This window comes from Diplotaxodon limnothrissa, linkage group LG13, assembly GCF_057381915.1.
Source record: "Diplotaxodon limnothrissa isolate DT_005_m linkage group LG13, D_limnothrissa_male_GT1.1, whole genome shotgun sequence".
Lineage (NCBI taxonomy): Eukaryota > Metazoa > Chordata > Actinopteri > Cichliformes > Cichlidae > Diplotaxodon > Diplotaxodon limnothrissa.
Genome location: NC_140608.1, coordinates 32,878,175 through 32,897,130, shown reverse-complemented (window position 1 = coordinate 32,897,130; position 18,956 = coordinate 32,878,175). Strand labels below are relative to the sequence as shown.

Genomic DNA, 18,956 nt, shown 5'->3' with positions numbered 1-18,956 from the left:
GCAGTCTGGTGTTACCTACATCTTCCTATTCAGAAGGCAGAATTTCCGAGTTCTGAGTACAATCAAAGCACCACGACTGCAGTTTTTGTGTTGGATGTAAAAGGCGCACATGACTCTGTGACGTAGGCTAGAATCATGGCAGCAGTCAATGACGGTCCAGGCGTGGGATTTCTCTCGTGGAAATATGCACATTATCTTTTCCTTTCTATTGGTAGGTGGCACAGTGCACTGTGGCAGGATAGTGCTAACATGTAAGCAAGCTAGAAGACTTACAGTCTTGCTGGGTATCCAGTTACGGAAGCAACACATTAACAAGAGAATTCTGAGTAAAACCAAAGTTACTTTCCCTAGTAACTAGTTACTTTGAAAGTAATGAGTAACTTGAAGTAACTGAGTTACTTTTGATAGAAGTAACTAGTAATGTAACTAAGTTACTAATTTAAACTAACTTACTCAACACTGCTTGTTTGTAATGAGTGTTTAAGATACTGTTACTTTCATTTCAGATCAAAGCAGTCTGAGCATTCTGTTATAACTCAGAACTGCTGCTCACTGGATAGTTTCCCATTTCAGACCATTCCCTGTAAACCCTGTGATGGTTGTGTGGGAAAGTCCCAGAACATCAACAATGTCTGAAATGCTCAAACCAGCCCGTCCGACATCGACAACCACGCTCAGTCATCTTTCTTCCTTATTCTGATGCTTGGTTTGGCGGTCACGACTATGTCCACATGCCTAAATGCAATGATGTGAAAGGCTGATTAGATATTTTGATTACTGCGATGAGCAGTGGATCAGTCGTATTTAGTAAAGTGATTACATTAGTTTGCTTTTTTTTTCCCCATTCCACCAGTTTTGTAAAGTTTCAGAAACATCCTTCACGTTTCATTTGTTTCTGAAAAACTACATTAATCCCACATTTATGCAGAACTCTTTCTGGGTTTGAGAAAAGAAAGAAACATTTTGATGACTTAGTCTTTAAAGGGTGCTGAAAGCTTTTTATTCATTCATCACAGAGTTGAAGTGATTGACTATTCATGCTCTGACATATGTGAAAAACCTTTGGATTGTTGGAGCGCCTTTTATAAAATACGTCCCATTTCTTTTCTGCCGTGAGAATTGAGCATTGAGCAAAACTGTAATTCAGCCTACAAACTTTACAGATGACAATACAACCGATAGGATCCAAAGGATTCCCTGTCAACATCTCTGTTTCAGGCACCAGAGGACGTGTGTCCATGATTGATCATGTGACTGCAGCAAATGGCAGCTGTCACAGAACAATTGGTAGGAGTGGCTCAGGAAGCGGAGACAGTCATCTACTAACTGGAAGTCTGGTGGTTTGATCCCTGACAGCTTTGGTCTGCTGAACTGTGGACGTTAGCTAGAAAGTGCTTCGATGATGTGTTCATTTACACACACGGTCCAATTAAAAAGTGCTTAGACTCACATGTTAAAATGAGTGTTTACAGCCTACTACACAAATAATTAGGGCCTTTGCAATTTTTAAAAATAATTCATCTATTTGAAAAAAGTGGTCCATAAAGTTAAGAACACTTAGTCACTGATAGGACTTCTCCACCTTTTGTATTTTCATGGAACGGTGTGACCAAAAACCTCACTTGCTGTGTGGTACAGACCATCCAGGCACTTTGTGCTTCTGGTGAGTGAAACTCGTATTTTATCAGTGCTAAAAACAGACGTTTGTCTGTGCATTGCAGCTGCACAGTTCATGATTAACCATCATGATAGGAGTCAAGGGCTCATGTTTTAATTTGTCCTGTTTTATGTTCCTGCCCTGGAGTAATTGAAACATTATCTTTTGGAGTAAAAAGCTTCTGTGTTCATTGTGGGCCATGATATATGTGCTGCACACTATGTGTCTCCGTTTGCCTCACAATAGTTTATCTAGTCGCTGCACTAATGTAGTGTTTGATTTACTTTGGCGTCTGGAAATCAGATTACAGAGATCCTTTTTGAAAAGAAATGGTTAACAGACTTTTAATTTGACTTCTGTGAATGTCTTGGAAAAGACAAATGTGATATTAAGTATAGGCAGAAAAACAGTGCGATATTAAGACTAAGAAAAGAACAATTTTGTGTTTTGGTGGCTCGGTGCTGGTCCTGAAGGCTTATGTGAAAAATGAACTGGTGTTTTTTGTGAATAGTAAATGAGAGCCTTGTATCAAAAGCAGAGTTCTTAGACAGAAATAACACCAAATATTTATATTTGTGATGCAGACGTGAGGTCTGGTCAGCTGTCGTTGGGTCTGTTAAGTTGACTCTTGGACCACTACAGGACACTTTGTGCTCTGCTGGACAGGACTGGCTTGATTGGGCTGACCCAAGCTGTCTATAGCAGACAGGATGGAGGAGAAGAAGTGTTCATTGTGGGCCTGCAGCATTTCTGACTGACTCTCAATCAGGAGCAGGGTGTCTCTTAAAACTGTAAAAGAGAAGAGAGGAAGAACAGTCAGACTCAGTGAGAAAACAAGTATTTAGTTTCCGTATTTCTTAGTGAGCATGCTGTAACAGACTGACATGGAGAGGTGCTGTTGATGCAGCTGAGCAGTAGCTGTCCCGTATTCAGAACGCAGGAGGCCAGCGGCTGATGGCTGCTAAGTTCTCTCTGAAAGCTCTGACAACAAAAGAGCCGAGTGAGTGGACCAGAAAACGCATGAAGTGATGAACGATGCAGTTTTTATGTCTGTGAAGGTTCTCAGTTTTTACTGTTCAAAGTTCACATTAGACTTAACCTTAGATATAAACTATGACCTACAGATATCTGGGTGGTGCTGACAGGATTCATTTATTCAACTAAATCTAAGCATGAACTACCTCATTTCTTATCCAACAGATTTCTCTGTTTTAAAATGGATCAATGGAGCTGGCGTGACAGCCCACAGCTGGCGTGACAGCCCACAGCTAGACCTAGAGCACCATTCTGTGGAAAATTAAAAATCTCTAACCTGCCTTCCATAAGCTCCATTATTAATCATAATAACTGCTTTACAAGCCTTAACATAAACACCTTTCTGACAGCCTGGTGGGAATTTAAAAAACAAAAACAAAATCTAAATCTAAAAATCTAAACTAACATGCATTTGGAGCAGTCCAGATGTCAGCGAGAAAAAGAGCAGCTGAATTTTGAGCTAACTGCAGTTTATGGAGAGATTTGTGTTAGACCATGGAGAAGAATTACAGTAATCTAAACGAGATGTGACGAGAGCATTGACAGGTATGGCAGTGCTGTTTGGAGTAAGTGAAGGATGAAGGCGGTTAGTATTACTAAAATTAAAACGTCTAGCAGAGGCCCCAGTCCGCGAGATCTTCAACGCACACCTCCGGCAGAGCTTCAACAGCATTCCGAGGGAGACTGGGGACATTGAGTCCGAATGGACCATGTTCAGCGCCTCCATTGCCGAAGCTGCTGCATTGAGCTGCGGCCGCAAGGTGGTTGGTGCCTGCCGTGGTGGTAATCCCCGAACCAAATGGTGGACACCAGAGGTGAAGGGAGCCACCAGGCTGAAGAAGGAGTCCTATCGGGCTTGGTTAGCCTGTGGGACTCCGGAGGCAGCCGACAGGTATCGACAGGCCAAGCGTAATGCGGCTCGGGCAGTGGCTGAAGCAAAAACTCGGGTGTGGGAGGAGTTCGGAGAGGCCATGGAAAAAGACTTTCGGACTGCCTCGAAGAGATTCTGGCAAACCGTCAGGCGTCTCAGGAGGGGAAAGCGGTGCTCTACCTGCACTGTGTATAGTGCTGGCGGAGCGCTGCTGACGTCGACTGAGAAAATTGTCAGGCGGTGGAAGGAATACTTCGAGGACCTCCTTAATCCCACTGACACGTCTTCCGAGGAGGAAGCAGAGTCTGGGGATGAGGGGAATGACCCGCCAATTTCCGGGGGCGAGGTCACTGAGGCAGTTAAACAACTCCTTGGTGGCAGAGCCCCTGGTGTTGATGAGGTCCGCCCCGAGTTCCTGAAGGCTCTGGACGTTGTAGGGCTGTCCTGGTTGACACGCCTCTGCAATGTTGCGTGGAGATCAGGGGCAGTACCTGTGGACTGGCAGACCGGGGTGGTGGTCCCCATCTTCAAGAAAGGGGACCGGAGGGTGTGTTCCAACTACAGGGGGATCACACTCCTCAGCCTCCCTGGGAAAGTCTATGCCAGGGTGCTGGAAAGGAGAGTTCGTCCGTTAGTCGAACCTCGGATACAGGAGGAACAATGCGGTTTTTGTCCTGGTTGCGGAACACTGGACCAGCTCTTTATCCTCTCGAGGATACTTGAGGGTGCATGGGAGTTTGCCCAACCAGTCTACATGTGTTTTGTGGACTTGGAGAAGGCATTCAACCGTGTCCCTCGGGGTGTCCTGTGGGAGGTGTTGCGGGAATATGGGGTGTCTGGCCCATTGCTACGGGCCATTCGATCCCTATACAACCGTTGCAAGAGCTTGGTTCGCATTGCCGGCAATAAGTCGGACTCGTTCCCGGTGGGTGATGGGCTCCACCAGGGCTGCCCTTTGTCTCCGGTTCTGTTCATAATTTTTATGGACAGGATTTCTAGGCGCAGCCAAGTGGCGGAGGGCTTTCGCTTTGTTGGCCTCAGAATCTCATCTCTGATTTTTGCAGATGATGTGGTTCTGTTGGCTTCATCGGGTGAAGGCCTCCAGCTCGCACTGGAGCGGTTCGCAGCCGAGTGTGAAGCAGCGGGAATGAGGATCAGCACCTCCAAATCTGAGGCCATGGTTCTCAGCCGGAAAAGGGTGGAGTGCCCACTCCGGGTCGGGGATGAGTTCCTGCCCCAAGTGGAGGAGTTCAAGTATCTCGGGGTCTTGTTTGCGAGTGATGGGAGAAGGGAGCCGGAGATCGACAGACGGATTGGGGCTGCAGCTGCAGTAATGCGGACGCTGCACCGGTCCGTCGTGGTGAAGAGGGAGCTGAGTGTAAAAGCGAAGCTCTCAATTTACCGGTCGATCTACGTCCCTACCCTCACCTATGGCCACGAGCTGTGGGTAGTGACCGAAAGAACGAGATCGCGGATACAAGCGGCAGAAATGAGCTTCCTCCGAAGGGTGGCTGGCCTCTCCCTTAGAGATAGGGTGAGAAGTTCGGCCATCCGGGAGGGGCTCAGAGTAGAGCAGCTGCTGCTCCACATCGAAAGGAGCCAGCTGAGGTGGTTCGGGCATCTGACAAGGATGCCCCCTGGGCGCCTCCTGGGTGAGGTGTTCCAGGCATGTCCCACCGGGAGGAGGCCCCGGGGCAGACCCAGGACACGCTGGAGAGATTATATCTCTCGGCTGGCCTGGGAACGCCTTGGTATTCCCCCGGATAAGCTGGAGGAGGTGGCTGGGGAGAGGGAGGTCTGGGCCTCTTTGCTTAGGCTGCTGCCCCCGCGACCCGGCCCCGGACAAAGCGGATGAAAATGGATGGATGGATGGATGGATGGATGAATGATGTGATTTATATGGGCTGTGAAGGATGACACCCAGATTCTTAACCTGAGTTATCAATGGATGGTGAAAAACTGTCAGAACTTTAGTTATGAGTAAATCAAACCTTGATTTCACTTAATCAGAAATAGATGTGGGTTTGGAAGAGAAGTAGAGCTGGGCATCATCTGTGCAGCAGTGAAACTGGATGTTATATTTCTTGAAAATATTACCTAGAGGTAGAGCTGGGCGATATGAGATTTTTTCATATCACGATATGTTTTTTTCATTTCAGGCGATAACGATATCTATCACGATATAAGCCAAATAACTATATTTGTAAGATTTAAATGTGCCGTTGCTCACAAGTAAAATGTGAAATAATCAGCAGCTTGTTTTTAATTTAAATATTTATTTCCCATAATAAGTTCAACAGGGTAGATGTACTTAAGGAACATGAGACTTTTTCAGATAAATAAAGGCAAATATTGCAAACTACACAAAAGGCAGCCGCTAAAGCGTTTAAGTTTCAAAACAGAACAAACAAAACAGACTAAATTGTCAATTCCACTTAGAAACAAAATATAAATTCTAAAAATAAATCTTAGTTTGTTTTACAGAAGAACAGACAAAACTAACTTTTGTCAATATCAAATAAACTGAGAACTAAAAGGAAATTCTCAATCTCTCCTTGTTGTATAGCTGAGCTTTTCAAACAGTTTTAACAGTTACTTTAGTCTGACAAAAGCCGAATGACGAATTAGCGCTTCCAGTCAGAGACTGAGGCTACGTCCACACGTACACGGGTATTTTTGAAAACTGAGATTTTCCGTTTTCGTTTTAAAAAATAATCCCGTCCACACATAAAGGCAGAAATGAAGGAAAACGCTGCTATGAACATGCCAAAGCAGCAGGTGGCGCTAGATTCCTAACCGTGCAGAAATGTTGGCCAATCAGAAGTCTAGAAGCCTCGGTGGGAAAAAGTAAACAAAGCTGGGGCATAGAAGCAGAACCGAGTCGTATGTGTGGAGGGACAGTAACAGTGTGTATATGTAAGCATTTAAACACTGCAGAGAGTAGAATTAACAGTATTGTAGAAATTCATTTCACCGAAACAATAACGTGGCGCACAGTGTGACGCATGCACCAGTTCATTGTATTTGCAGACTTGCTTTCGGCACAATTACAGTGCACGCTACTCTGTTTTTTGTCAGACTTGAAATAGCCGAAATACCTTCACACTACGGAACTTCTATGGCTCTTCTGTTCGACAATCTCTCCGGCATTGGAACCATCATCTGTTTTCTCTTCGGTCACGCTCGGTTGATTTTTCTAGTCGGCACACTCATTTCCTCCATTACCCGCTGGCTGCTTCCCAAACAAACACACGTGCGGCTTGGCACTTGTGCTGTACGTAACAAGTCACGCGACGTGACGCTGCGGCTGTGATTGGTTCGGCTCTGTGCTACTTAATTTGGATTGGCTGACCTTTTTTTTTTTTTTTTTTTTTTAAGAGGAGAAGAGCGGCGAGGTCTATCGCGATAGTTTAATTTCTCTATCGAGTAAAAGTTATATCGCGATACATATCGTTATCGTTCTATCGCCCAGCTCTACCTAGAGGTAGGAGAAATAATAAAAACCAAAGGCCCCAGGAGAGAGCCTTGGGGAACACCAGAGTTAACTGGTGTAGACAGTGAAAAGATCATTTGAGGTGTTTCTGTACTATGAAATGAATGAAGCCAGATTCAAATTGTTCATACAAGTTATTTCCAGGGGGGCGTCTATGAACCTGTGTAGCCACTCCTTTTTTTTTACCTAAAACCTTCGATTAGTTCAGAAAGCTCTCAATGCTCCCCCCAGCAAGCTACCGGCTTCAGTGTCTATAACCCAGTGTGAACTCTCAGGTCATCAGGTGCAGATGTTTTAAGTCTTCCCATGATGATCTAAGTGTGCTGCAGGTGCTTTCAGTTACTGTAGTCCTGTTCTTTGGCACAAGCTTCCTGCTGAGCTGAGGTGTGCATTTCAAAAACAGACTCAAACCATTGTGTTCTCACAGTAGCTGTCTGTGTGTGTGCACATTTGTAAACTTACACCTTTTCTTGTCTTCATTGTAAACATATATAGGTTTTTATGTTTGCTGTTGGGAACGTGGATTTTGAATGTGATGAAATGTGTCATTTAAACAAACTTGCTATCGCCACTGAACTGCTTAATTCATCAAACAAAGGATTTCTCTGTATTACAAATCAATTAACAATTAACATGCACACTGATAAAACTTTCAGTAGTGCTGCTTTAGCCTGTGTGAAACAGACACAGTAACGTTTTTCAGGGCAGGACTGTGTGTTTGCTGCCAGTGTAACAACTCGAGAGGCTCAGCCTTCACCTGGTAGTCAGCCAGAGATGACTTCCCACGATCCACGTCCACAGTGGGTTCAGTCAGCAGCTCCATCTTCTCTGACATGGCATTCAGCTGCTGGATGAGCAGCTCCAGGTGAGAACAGAAGACCTGGAACATACAGTACAGGGAGTGCAGAATTATTAGGCAAATGAGTATTTTGTCCACATCATCCTCTTCATGCATGTTGTCTTACTCCAAGCTGTATAGGCTCGAAAGCCTACTACCAATTAAGCATATTAGGTGATGTGCATCTCTGTAATGAGAAGGGGTGTGGTCTAATGACATCAACACCCTATATCAGGTGTGCATAATTATTAGGCAACGTCCTTTCCTTTGGCAAAATGGGTCAAAAGAAGGACTTGACAGGCTCAGAAAAGTCAAAAATAGTGAGATATCTTGCAGAGGGATGCAGCAGTCTCAAAATTGCAAAGCTTCTGAAGCGTGATCATCGAACAATCAAGCGTTTCATTCAAAATAGTCAACAGGGTCGCAAGAAGCGTGTGGAAAAACCAAGGCGCAAAATAACTGCCCATGAACTGAGAAAAGTCAAGCGTGCAGCTGCCAAGATGCCACTTGCCACCAGTTTGGCCATATTTCAGAGCTGCAACATCACTGGAGTGCCCAAAAGCACAAGGTGTGCAATACTCAGAGACATGGCCAAGGTAAGAAAGGCTGAAAGACGACCACCACTGAACAAGACACACAAGCTGAAACGTCAAGACTGGGCCAAGAAATATCTCAAGACTGGTTTTTCTAAGGTTTTATGGACTGATGAAATGAGAGTGAGTCTTGATGGGCCAGATGGATGGGCCCGTGGCTGGATTGGTAAAGGGCAGAGAGCTCCAGTCCCACTCAGACGCCAGCAAGGTGGAGGTGGAGTACTGGTTTGGGCTGGTATCATCAAAGATGAGCTTGTGGGGCCTTTTCGGGTTGAGGATGGAGTCAAGCTCAACTCCCAGTCCTACTGCCAGTTTCTGGAAGACACCTTCTTCAAGCAGTGGTACAGGAAGAAGTCTGCATCCTTCAAGAAAAACATGATTTCCATGCAGGACAATGCTCCATCACACGCGTCCAAGTACTCCACAGCGTGGCTGCAAGAAAGGGTATAAAAGAAGAAAAACTAATGACATGGCCTCCTTGTTCACCTGATCTGAACCCCATTGAGAACCTGTGGTCCATCATCAAATGTGAGATTTACAAGGAGGGAAAACAGTACACCTCTCTGAACAGTGTCTGGGAGGCTGTGGTTGCTGCTGCACGCAATGTTGATGGTGAACAGATCAAAACACTGACAGAATCCATGGATGGCAGGCTTTTGAGTGTCCTTGCAAAGAAAGGTGGCTATATTGGTCGCTGATTTGTTTTTGTTTTGTTTTTGAATGTCAGAAATGTATATTTGTGAATGTGGAGATGTTATATTGGTTTCACTGGTAAAAATAAATAATTGAAATGGGTATATATTTGTTTTTTGTTAAGTTGCCTAATAATTATGCACAGTAATAGTCACCTGCACACACAGATATCCCCCTAAAATAGCTAACACTAAAAACAAACTAAAAACTACTTCCACAAACATTCAGCTTTGATATTAATGAGTTTTTTGGGTTCATTGAGAACATGGTTGTTGTTCAACAATAAAATTATTCCTCACAAATACAACTTGCCTAATAATTCTGCACTGCCTGTACAAGAGCAGATGCTGCTGGTGCAATAAGCTGTACGTTTTACGTCCAATGGATGATGATCTGATTAGTCGACTATCAAAAATAATCGTTTGTGGCAGCCCTACAGTACATATTATTCATGGTGCTTTTAATCATATAATGGTTGAAATATTGGAATACACAGATACATATCATTGAGAAATTCAAACAAAGTCACACAGTACAGAACAAGCCTGGCAGAGGAAGGAAGTGAAAGATTTAAAAGATTCTGGAAAGAAAACCAGTGAGAGATGTCCAAAGACCCCAGAACTAAGGATGGGTATTGATACGATTTTCATGATTCCGATTCCATTTTCGATTCAATTCTTTATCGATTCTTTATTGATTCTTTTTTAAAAAGGAGAACACTAAGGTCGATTAGCTTAGAACTTTGTTTTATATCTTCTCTTTGAACAAGATAGAAATTTAGGAGTAACATGGCCTTACAAACCCAACAGTGAGATCTTAAGAGATCCAGCCTGCGGCTGTTGACCCTGGGGCTTTGGGTTTTGGCACTGGACCCTCCTGGACCCCCTGCAGTTTGCATATAGAGCCAACAGGTCTGTAGACGACGCCATCAACATGGCCCTACACTTCATCCTGCAGCATCTGGACTCCCCAGGAACCTACGCCAGGATCCTGTTTGTGGACTTCAGCTCTGCCTTCAACACCATCCTTCCAGACCATCTCCGAGACAAGCTTTCCCAGATGAATGTGCCTGATCCCATCTGCCGGTGGATCACTGACTTCCTGACGGACAGGAAGCAGCATGTGAGGCTGGGAAAGAATGTCTCGGACTCCCGGACCATCAGCACCGGCTCCCCTCAGGGCTGTGTTCTTTCTCCTCTGCTCTTCTCCCTGTACACCAACTGCTGCACCTCCACCCACCAGTCTGTCAAGCTAATCAAGTTTGCAGATGACACCACCGTTATTGGGCTCATCTCTGACGGGGATGAGTCTGCCTACAGGAGGGAGGTTGAACGTCTGGTGTCTTGGTGCAGCCACAACAACCTGGTGCTGAATGCCCAGAAGACAGTGGAGATTATTGTGGACTTCAGGAAGCACACAGCCCCACTCCCCCCCATCATCCTGACTGACACCCCCATCACCTCTGTGGACTCATTCCGCTTCCTGGGTACCACCATCACCCAGGACCTGAAGTGGGAGCCCACCATCACCTCCGTCATCAAGAAAGCCCAGCAGAGGATGTACTTCCTGAGGCAGCTGAAGAAATTCAACCTGCCAACACGGACGATGATGCAGTTCTACACTGCAATCATCGAGTCCATCCTCACCTCCTCCATCACCGTGTGGTACGCTGGAGCCACTATCAGGGACAAACAGAGACTGCAGCGTGTTGTGCGCTCTGCTGAGAAGGTGATTGGCTGCAGACTCCCATCTCTGCAGGACCTGTACACCTCCAGGACACTGGGGCGTGCAGCTCGGATCACAGCTGACCCTTCTCACCCTGGACACAGTCTGTTTGACCTGCTCCCCTCAGGCAGGAGGCTCCGGTCCATTCGCACCAGAACCTCTCGCCACAAGAACAGTTTCTTCCCCTCTGCTGTTGGACACATGAACAATAACCACATGACTGTCCCCGCCACTAACACATGACCCTACGCTGTGTCACTGCATCATTTCATGTTTGGCACTGATCACCACCTGCACTCATGTATATATCTTTCTACGTAGCACTCATAATTCTTATTCTCATGTTTATATCTCATGTATATCTCATGCACATATCTTTCTTTCTACATAGCACTTTAATTCTTATTGTTTGCACTGAAGCACCGCAGCAATTTCCTAATGTTGTAAACCTCAACATCTGGCAATAAACCCATTCTGATTCTGATGCCCGTGATAGGTTCACCTTTCCAGTCAAGGTTTAGTGGACCTTTCACTATTAAAAGCACTTTATTAGACAGGGACTACTTGATGCAAACACCAGAGAAGAGGAATAATCAGTGGTCATGTAAACCTCTTAAAGCGCCATAATACTGCTACTTCTCTTCCTGAACTAAGCAGTGATAGCCACTCCATACAAAACCCTACACTGGCTTCATTAGTGACATCTGCCATAGCAGGAGTTTAATCTGTTGATGACTTTCAGTCTGAAAAATTAGTCACAGACCCAACTGCGTCCCTACCTTGATGTGTTGCATCAGAGAGTCACTGTGCTCCTGGCCCTCCAAGCTCTCCTTTGGATTATCAATCAGGCTGAGCCCACACAGCCGGTCCACCAGAGTCTCAGCCTTCTTGAGACTAGGGCGACCCAAGCCACCGTCAGCATGCCCTACGTAAACCGCTGCTGACGGAGAGAGAATAGTTTTTGTTTGTATTTTCCTTAAGGTCAGAAATCTCAAAATCACACACTTGCAAACCCTGACAATTAATCCGAACTCTTTTGGATAAAGAGATGGAAATATATCCATTGCAGTGAAGGTAATTTGATTCTTTAACTGTGTACAGGGCTACAATCTAAACATCCTTACAAATATTTATTACAAATACCTGTTGGAGGAGCATTTTTGTGCTCTGTGCTCCACTTTTTAAAGTCATTTCTGTCTTGTTTGTCCTCCTGGAGCTCCTTGACTTTAGTCCTTTCCTCTTGTTTTCCTGACAAGCTGATAGAAGAGGGCCAGGAGGTGGTGCATGTTTCCAGAGAGTCCCAGTTAGCTGTGACAGGCCAGCTCAGCTGAGCTGTCATCTCCCTCACCTGCACACAGGGACCACAGTGATGATGTGATGCGTTTTGCTACTTTAGCAAGAATTGCTAAAGGAATGCACAGTAAAAATACAACGTTGTGAACATGATTAGCAATGATGTAAAGCAGCAGTCCCCAACCCCCGGGCCATGGACCGGTACCGGTCGGTGAGTCGTTTGGTACCGGGCCGTGAGAGTTGAGGCTCAGGTGTGAAATGTCTGGTTTTCAGGGGTTTTATCGGTTTTCAGTTATTTTGTTATCGTTTTTATCGTTAACTCGGTTTTTCTGGGTCTTTTCACGTGTGTTATGAATAAATCTTGTTTTTTTTCGGTACCGGTACTAGTTTTATTTTGTTGTATTTATCCGCGACACCTTAAAGGCCGGTCCGTGAAAATATTGCCGGGCATGAACCGGTCCGTGGCGCGTGTTACACCCCGGCCTAGGCAACCGGCGTGCAACGTATGAAAATAAAAATAAGAAAAAAAAAAACACACGAGAAAAAAACTAAAGCTCTCCACCAAAATCCCAAAACGAAGGTGTCTCAAACGAAAATATTAACAAACCCATTCACAGCTATTTACAACAGACTATTTATTTACAACAAAACACCAAACTATTTACAACACGGGGGAGATCGCGACCATGACCAACTGACACACAGGGCTTAAATACATAGAAGGAGCAATCAGGGAATAGACCACAGGAGGGAAACACAGCTGGGGCAAATTAGACCTGACGAGACAAGGAAACGTAAACTGAACACTCTAAGATAACAACAGACCTTCAAAGTAAAACAGGAAACACATGACAGTCACGCAAAAACAAAACACTGACAACACCGAAACGTAACACGCGAAAAAGGTTGGAGACCGCTGATGTAAATGGTTCTGCTTGCACAATCACCAGAGTGGTAAAGTCAGCGTACATATAGTACTGACCTGTCTGGACAGGAGCTGCAGCTCCTCCACCTGGTCTGGAAGAGGCCGGAATTCCTCATCCAGGTCCCCGTGCACACACCTGGACTGTCGAAGTACACTTTCAGAGCGTATGAAAGCAGAAAAGGTAGATGTGGATCGCATATGGTGCTGATCATTGAGACTATCATTAACAAAAGGATTTCTTTCCCCTCCATCCTCACTGCAGTCCAGACAGTCCGAGGACAAAGAGAGCAGGGATGGTGGTTCACCTGAAGATCTAGTGATAAACTGCAGGTCAGGTGACATATAATTCGAGCTGAGAGCGATTCTTTCACTGCTCTGTCCTCTTGCACCGGTTGAAATGTCCAACCCTGGCAGGCTGGTGGAACTACATAGGTGGCCCATTGCAATTCCTGAGTCCTGCAGGTTGAGGTTTGTCTGAAGGCTGTCATCCTGAAGGCTCTTGGAGCTGTCCCATTCACTGTCTACCTGTCTTGGTCTTAGTGGGTAGGTGTAATCCAGCAGTTCCTGGTACTCCTTGTTTGGGTCCCATGCTGTGCAGTGCCTGTTTGGAGATGGGGGCAGAGTTTCAGGGATGGCACAGGCCCAGTAGTCTGCCTGATAGGGAGACTTGGGAATCTCTTTGGAGTTTACTCCAAAAGAACACCGTTTTCTTTCTCTCCAACTTCTCTCCCTCCGGCTCTCTATCACACGCTGAGCTTGGCTTCGTTTGTTTGAACAGGGGCTGTACGTAGGATAAAGGACCGTGGAGGTCAGTCTGGGCTTCGGGGGAAGGTCAAGTCCACAGACTTTAAAGTTAGACCTTGAGAGGCTCTGCTGAGCCAATCTGTTTCCAGGGAAAGATGTTCCAAATGTAGCGGAGTCCTCATGGTGCAGCTCTGAAACACCCAAGGGTGAGCCCAGGTCTTCTTCAGAGGTAGAGGGAAGTGATATTTCAATGGGAGACGGGCTAAGTCTCTGTGGGATGAGCTCCTCTCTTGGTTTGGGCAAGAATTTAATATTATGATGTTCACTTCTGTCCTGTTGTTTCTCCTGCAAGAAAAATACTGTAGCATTATAAACCTTATTATTGCATCAGAGTAAAAGCTTCTGGCATTTAGTCGTTTACATCAGCTTAGACGTTTAAGCTACAAAGTGATGAAGAGAATAATAGAAAGTGACAAGGATGGCATACATTCTTAAGTGAGCAGTCATTTATGGATAAATGAGGAGGTTAAAGCCCTGAAATACTGTACATTTACATTTCAAGTTCCATCCATCCATTCGCTTCCGCTTATCCTTTTCAGGGTCGCGGGGGGCGCTGGAGCCTATCCCAGCTGTCATAGGGCGAAAGGCGGGGTACACCCTGGACAGGTCGCCAGTCTGTCGCAGGGCCAACACACAGGGACAGACAACCATTCACACTCACATTCACTCCTAGTGGCAATTTGGATTATCCAATTAACCTATCCCCACAAGCTGCATGTCTTTGGACGGTGGGAGGAAGCCGGAGTACCCGGAGGGAACCCACGCAAACACGGGGAGAACATGCAAACTCCACACAGAAAGACCCCGGCCTGATGGTGGAAGTGAACTCAGGACCTTCTTGCTGTGCGGCAACAGTGCTAACCACCGTGCCACCGTGCTGCCCCTACATTTCAAGTTAAACAACAAAATACCACAAAGATCATTTTGTATCATACATTTATACAACTGCCTGGAGCTTAATTTCTAACCCAATGATTTACTGTCTATAGCTTTAAAGGAAACTGGAGTAGCTGCTGATGACACAGACACACAGGATCAGCTTCTCTACTGGTTATAAATCCACATCATGCTTGTCCCCAAAGCTCTGCCTGTGGGTATATAGAGCTAACGTTAACTCAAAGCTGACTAGCTAATTAGCCCTGCTAGGGAGCTACAGAGTTCAGAGAGTAATTCACTGGGCTTTCAGTTCTGTAAGGGTGGGAGACGATTATACTGTAAGTACACCTAAGTTATACTTTTGTTGTGCTGGACCCATGTAGAGCCTGTGGCCTAGCCTTCGTGCTTTGGAGTTCTGACACCCAAACACGAGCTGACGGTTAGTCTCTTTGAGGTTAGACATTCCAGCTGATTTAAGGGATAGCAGCTGAAAAATAAAGCAGAAATCCATAATAGGAAGCGACGATACTGAACAAGCCAATCGCAGTCATTGCACTGATGCAATGCGCAGATTCATTTGTTTCAGCAGAGCATGTTGGGATTAACCAGCACATGTGCTTCGGTTCCTTGCCACTGTGTGGCAGCAGCTTCATCTTAGCTGCATGCCAACGGATTAGTTATGTTTTTCACAGAACATTTTTTACTGACTTTGAAGTGTGGGAGGCGGAGATGTTACAAGGTCTAGAAGCAAGAGACACCACATATTTTACACCTCACAGTTTATAAAATTCTTATAACACTATATAAATGCGTTTTCATGATATGGGACCTTTGACAAAAGCCAAGTCGTTCTGTGTCTGCTGTATTGTTCCATCTAAAAGGACAAAGATTTTACTTGGAGGTCTTCTTTCTCCATGTTCCTTACCTTTTCCATGAGCCTCTGTGGACGTGTCTTCTTTAAGATGGACACATGCTCTTCTACAGAAAACAGAGGCTTCCTAGTGAGATATTGCCTGCCTGTCAGATACTTGGAGGTTGCTGCCATGGTAACACCTTTGTATGGCTCTTCTTTGTCCCCCTTTTCTATCTTGACTCTTTCAGTGACTTCTGGAGTTGAGCATCTCTTGCTCTGTAGCTCTCTGCAATTTAATTTCCAGCGCTGGCGGCATCCCTTCACTTCCATTGCACAAAAGGAGACTTGCCTCAGCCCTGAAATAACACAAGAAAGAAGCAAAGTACATGAGAAAATATAGAAAGAATTATCCAACGTCTGGTAAAACTAGAGTTATTGTCCTTTCTTATCCAACAGATGTGCTGGCTAGGAAGAGTTTTCCTCTTCTAGGATACAGGATGTCATTTATTCAGCAGATTATGAAGCAAATAATTTGTTGCTGAAAATTTGCAGAACATAGAGCCATAAAAAAAAACTAAAGTTCCAATAGTGCAAGGTTCTGCTCAACTTTTCTTCTGAAATCATGCACAAAAGTCCTCTGATAACTTTAGTCCAAACAACTGATATTTTGTTAATATGTATTGCTGTTGTCGGTTTATGAATGTACAACATGAAGTCACCATAAACACACTTAAACTGTTGCTTTTGATATTTGGAATTTTCTTTACTCATCTTGAAGCCAATCCCAGCCACCGTGGGGCGAGAGGCAGGGTACACCCTGGACAGGTCGCCAACCCGACACAAATAGACCGACAACCATTCACACTCACATTCTCCAGTTACCCTAACCCCACTGACTGCATGTCTTGGGACTTGTGGGAGGAAGCTGGAGCACAAACACGGGGAGAACCACTCCACACGGAAAGGCCCCAGTCGGGTGGTGGGTTGGAACTCGGGACCTTCTTGCTGTGAAGCAACAGTACTAATCACCGCGCCACTGTGCTGCCCCAAATGATTAATATTAATAATAATCGATGTCCCTACCCTCACCTATGATCACGAGCTCTGAGTACTGAGCGAAAGAAAGAGATCGCTAATATAAGTGGCAGAAATGAGCGTCCTCCAAAGGGTGGCTGGCCTCTGCCTCAGAGATGGGCTGAGGAGCTCTGGGAGGGAGGGGCAGAATAGAGCCGCTACTCCTCTACATTAAAAGGAGCCAGTTGAGGTGGTTCCAGCATCTAACAAGGGTGAGTGAGCAGGCCCAGGTGCATGCCAGATATACATGTATATAAACTTTCAACTGTTATGAGATTTGAGATTCGTTCTCTCAGATTAATCATCATACATCATACGTATGTCATCATACAAAAGGCTCAAACTAGAGGCAGCAGGTGTTTTGGATTCTTTTTTTTTTAAATTGAACTTCTTATTGCAAAGCAGGAAAACAGCAGTCATGAACATACACATGACAGAGATGTACTTAGATGTATGGAGGTCAAGGGAGTCAAAAAAAACAAACCAAAACAAAAACAGCAACAATAATAAACAATGAAAAAGACTAGCAATCATCCCTTTGTTGCCAGGCCAAATCCCATAAACCCAATTGCAACCTCTGAACTGAAGGAGTGTCCAAATAGGTCCCGGCGGGGTAAAAAAGGAAAGGTTTGTCCTTGAGCGCTGTAGAGAAGGCAACGATATGTGGCAGGTAGCTCATCATTTAGCCCTAACGAGCAAGTCCTTGGACCCAGATGCAGTCGGCAATTAAATATGATGCAAAGCTGGTCTATGAGTGATGGGTGCTTTGGATTCTTAAATTATGTCATTGCTTAATGTTCTGTTTCTGGTCCAAAGTTGTTTATGCTGTTATTCTTATATCCATCCATCCATTCGCTTATCCTTTTCAGGGTCGCGGGGGGCGCTGGAGCCTATCCCAGCTGTCATAGGGCGAGAGGCGGGGTACACCCTGGACAGGTCGCCAGTCTGTCGCAGGGCTAACACACAGGGACAGACAACCATTCACACTCACTTTCAAACCTAGTGGCAATTTGGATTATCCAATTAACCTATCCCCACAAGCTGCATGTCTTTGGACGGTGGGAGGAAGCCGGAGTACCCGGAGGGAACCCACGCAAACACGGGGAGAACATGCAAACTCCACACAGAAAGAAGGATGGTGGAATTGAACTCAGGACCTTCTTGCTGTGCGGCAACAGTGCTAACCACCGTGCCACCGTGCTGCCCCTGTTATTCTTATATATTAATTTAATTTTGCTGCTGTAAACTGCTGAAGCAAATAATACAGTTTCGAGTTTACTTCACTGCACCGCACTCTGTAAATAGATCAGTACATTCAATGCAACACAGCAACAAAACGATTCCCTTTTTAACTCCAGCAGCAACAGGATATCCGCATGTTCGCGATGCATAGAACAAATCGGTTCTCTGACTACATACAGTCATCATCAGACACAGCGTGGACGTGGAGGAAACGACGACAACAACAAGCACAGAGGACTAATGTTCTGTCCCCTCATGACCTCGGTCATGGTTCATCTTCACTAGTCTGTAGTGCTGAGCGTCACAGTCCACGAACGACAGCCCGGATAAAAAAAACACCAGCCCAAACAAAACCCACAAGTAACAAAGTACGCGCTGACTCTTACTGACGAACCTCGCTCTGTGATGGAAGTCTTCCACTGTTACACGGCAAACTCAAACATTTTCAGCCTCATAAAGTTTCCTGTTCAAACTGTATGACACTTCCCATTATTCAGCAGTGTGTGTGTAAGTCAGACCAACAGCCAGTTATAGAAAATATATTAAAACAATCTATCTTGTTTAGGAAAAGAAACGACAGATATTTACCAGCGTAGCTCAGCTCGAAGCATCCATCCGCTGTAGCTTGGTCCCCAGCCTGCCTCCTTGCAGGGTGTAGTCGTTAGAGCCGTAATGATTGCTGAGTACAAGCCTGTTCAAAACAGTGTTATTAGCATCCAGGTTGTGCCTTATAAAGGAAATGTCGATTTACTGCCACTCGGCTATATTTATTAGCCTACTGGTGTTTTATTATAGCTTGGTATTTGTTGTATATAAAACATATTTGGCATAAGATACATTTCAACGACACAAAAGTAAGTAGTAATTACAGAAACACATAAAATAAAGGTAAAAAAAAAAGCGAATGGGTCTTTCTTACGGTACGTGACTGTGACGGAGCTCTTCTTCTCGCGAGTTTTATGGTCGTTGCCAAACTAACTTACA

General features: G+C 45.1%; 1 protein-coding gene across 2 annotated transcripts; it reads right to left on the bottom strand.

The window, feature by feature from the left end:
• Positions 1–991: 991 nt before the first annotated feature.
• On the bottom strand, positions 992–18,918 carry cep68 (centrosomal protein 68). 2 transcript variants are annotated; one of them, XM_085368972.1, is made up of 9 exons: positions 18,892–18,918; positions 18,561–18,663; positions 15,729–16,012; positions 13,181–14,212; positions 12,049–12,253; positions 11,685–11,845; positions 7,814–7,936; positions 2,542–2,638; positions 992–2,446 (listed from the first exon to the last, which is right to left on the bottom strand). In XM_085368972.1, the coding sequence occupies exons 3-9, from the start codon at positions 15,984–15,986 to the stop codon at positions 2,274–2,276; spliced, it is 2,049 nt and encodes a 682-aa protein (XP_085225098.1). In that variant the 5' UTR covers positions 15,987–16,012; positions 18,561–18,663; positions 18,892–18,918; the 3' UTR covers positions 992–2,273. The 2 variants fall into 2 exon arrangements, with proteins under 2 accessions (XP_085225098.1, XP_085225099.1); XM_085368973.1 differs by lacking the exon at positions 18,892–18,918 and having other exon boundaries at positions 11,685–11,842; positions 18,561–18,687.
• Positions 18,919–18,956: the final 38 nt, after the last annotated feature.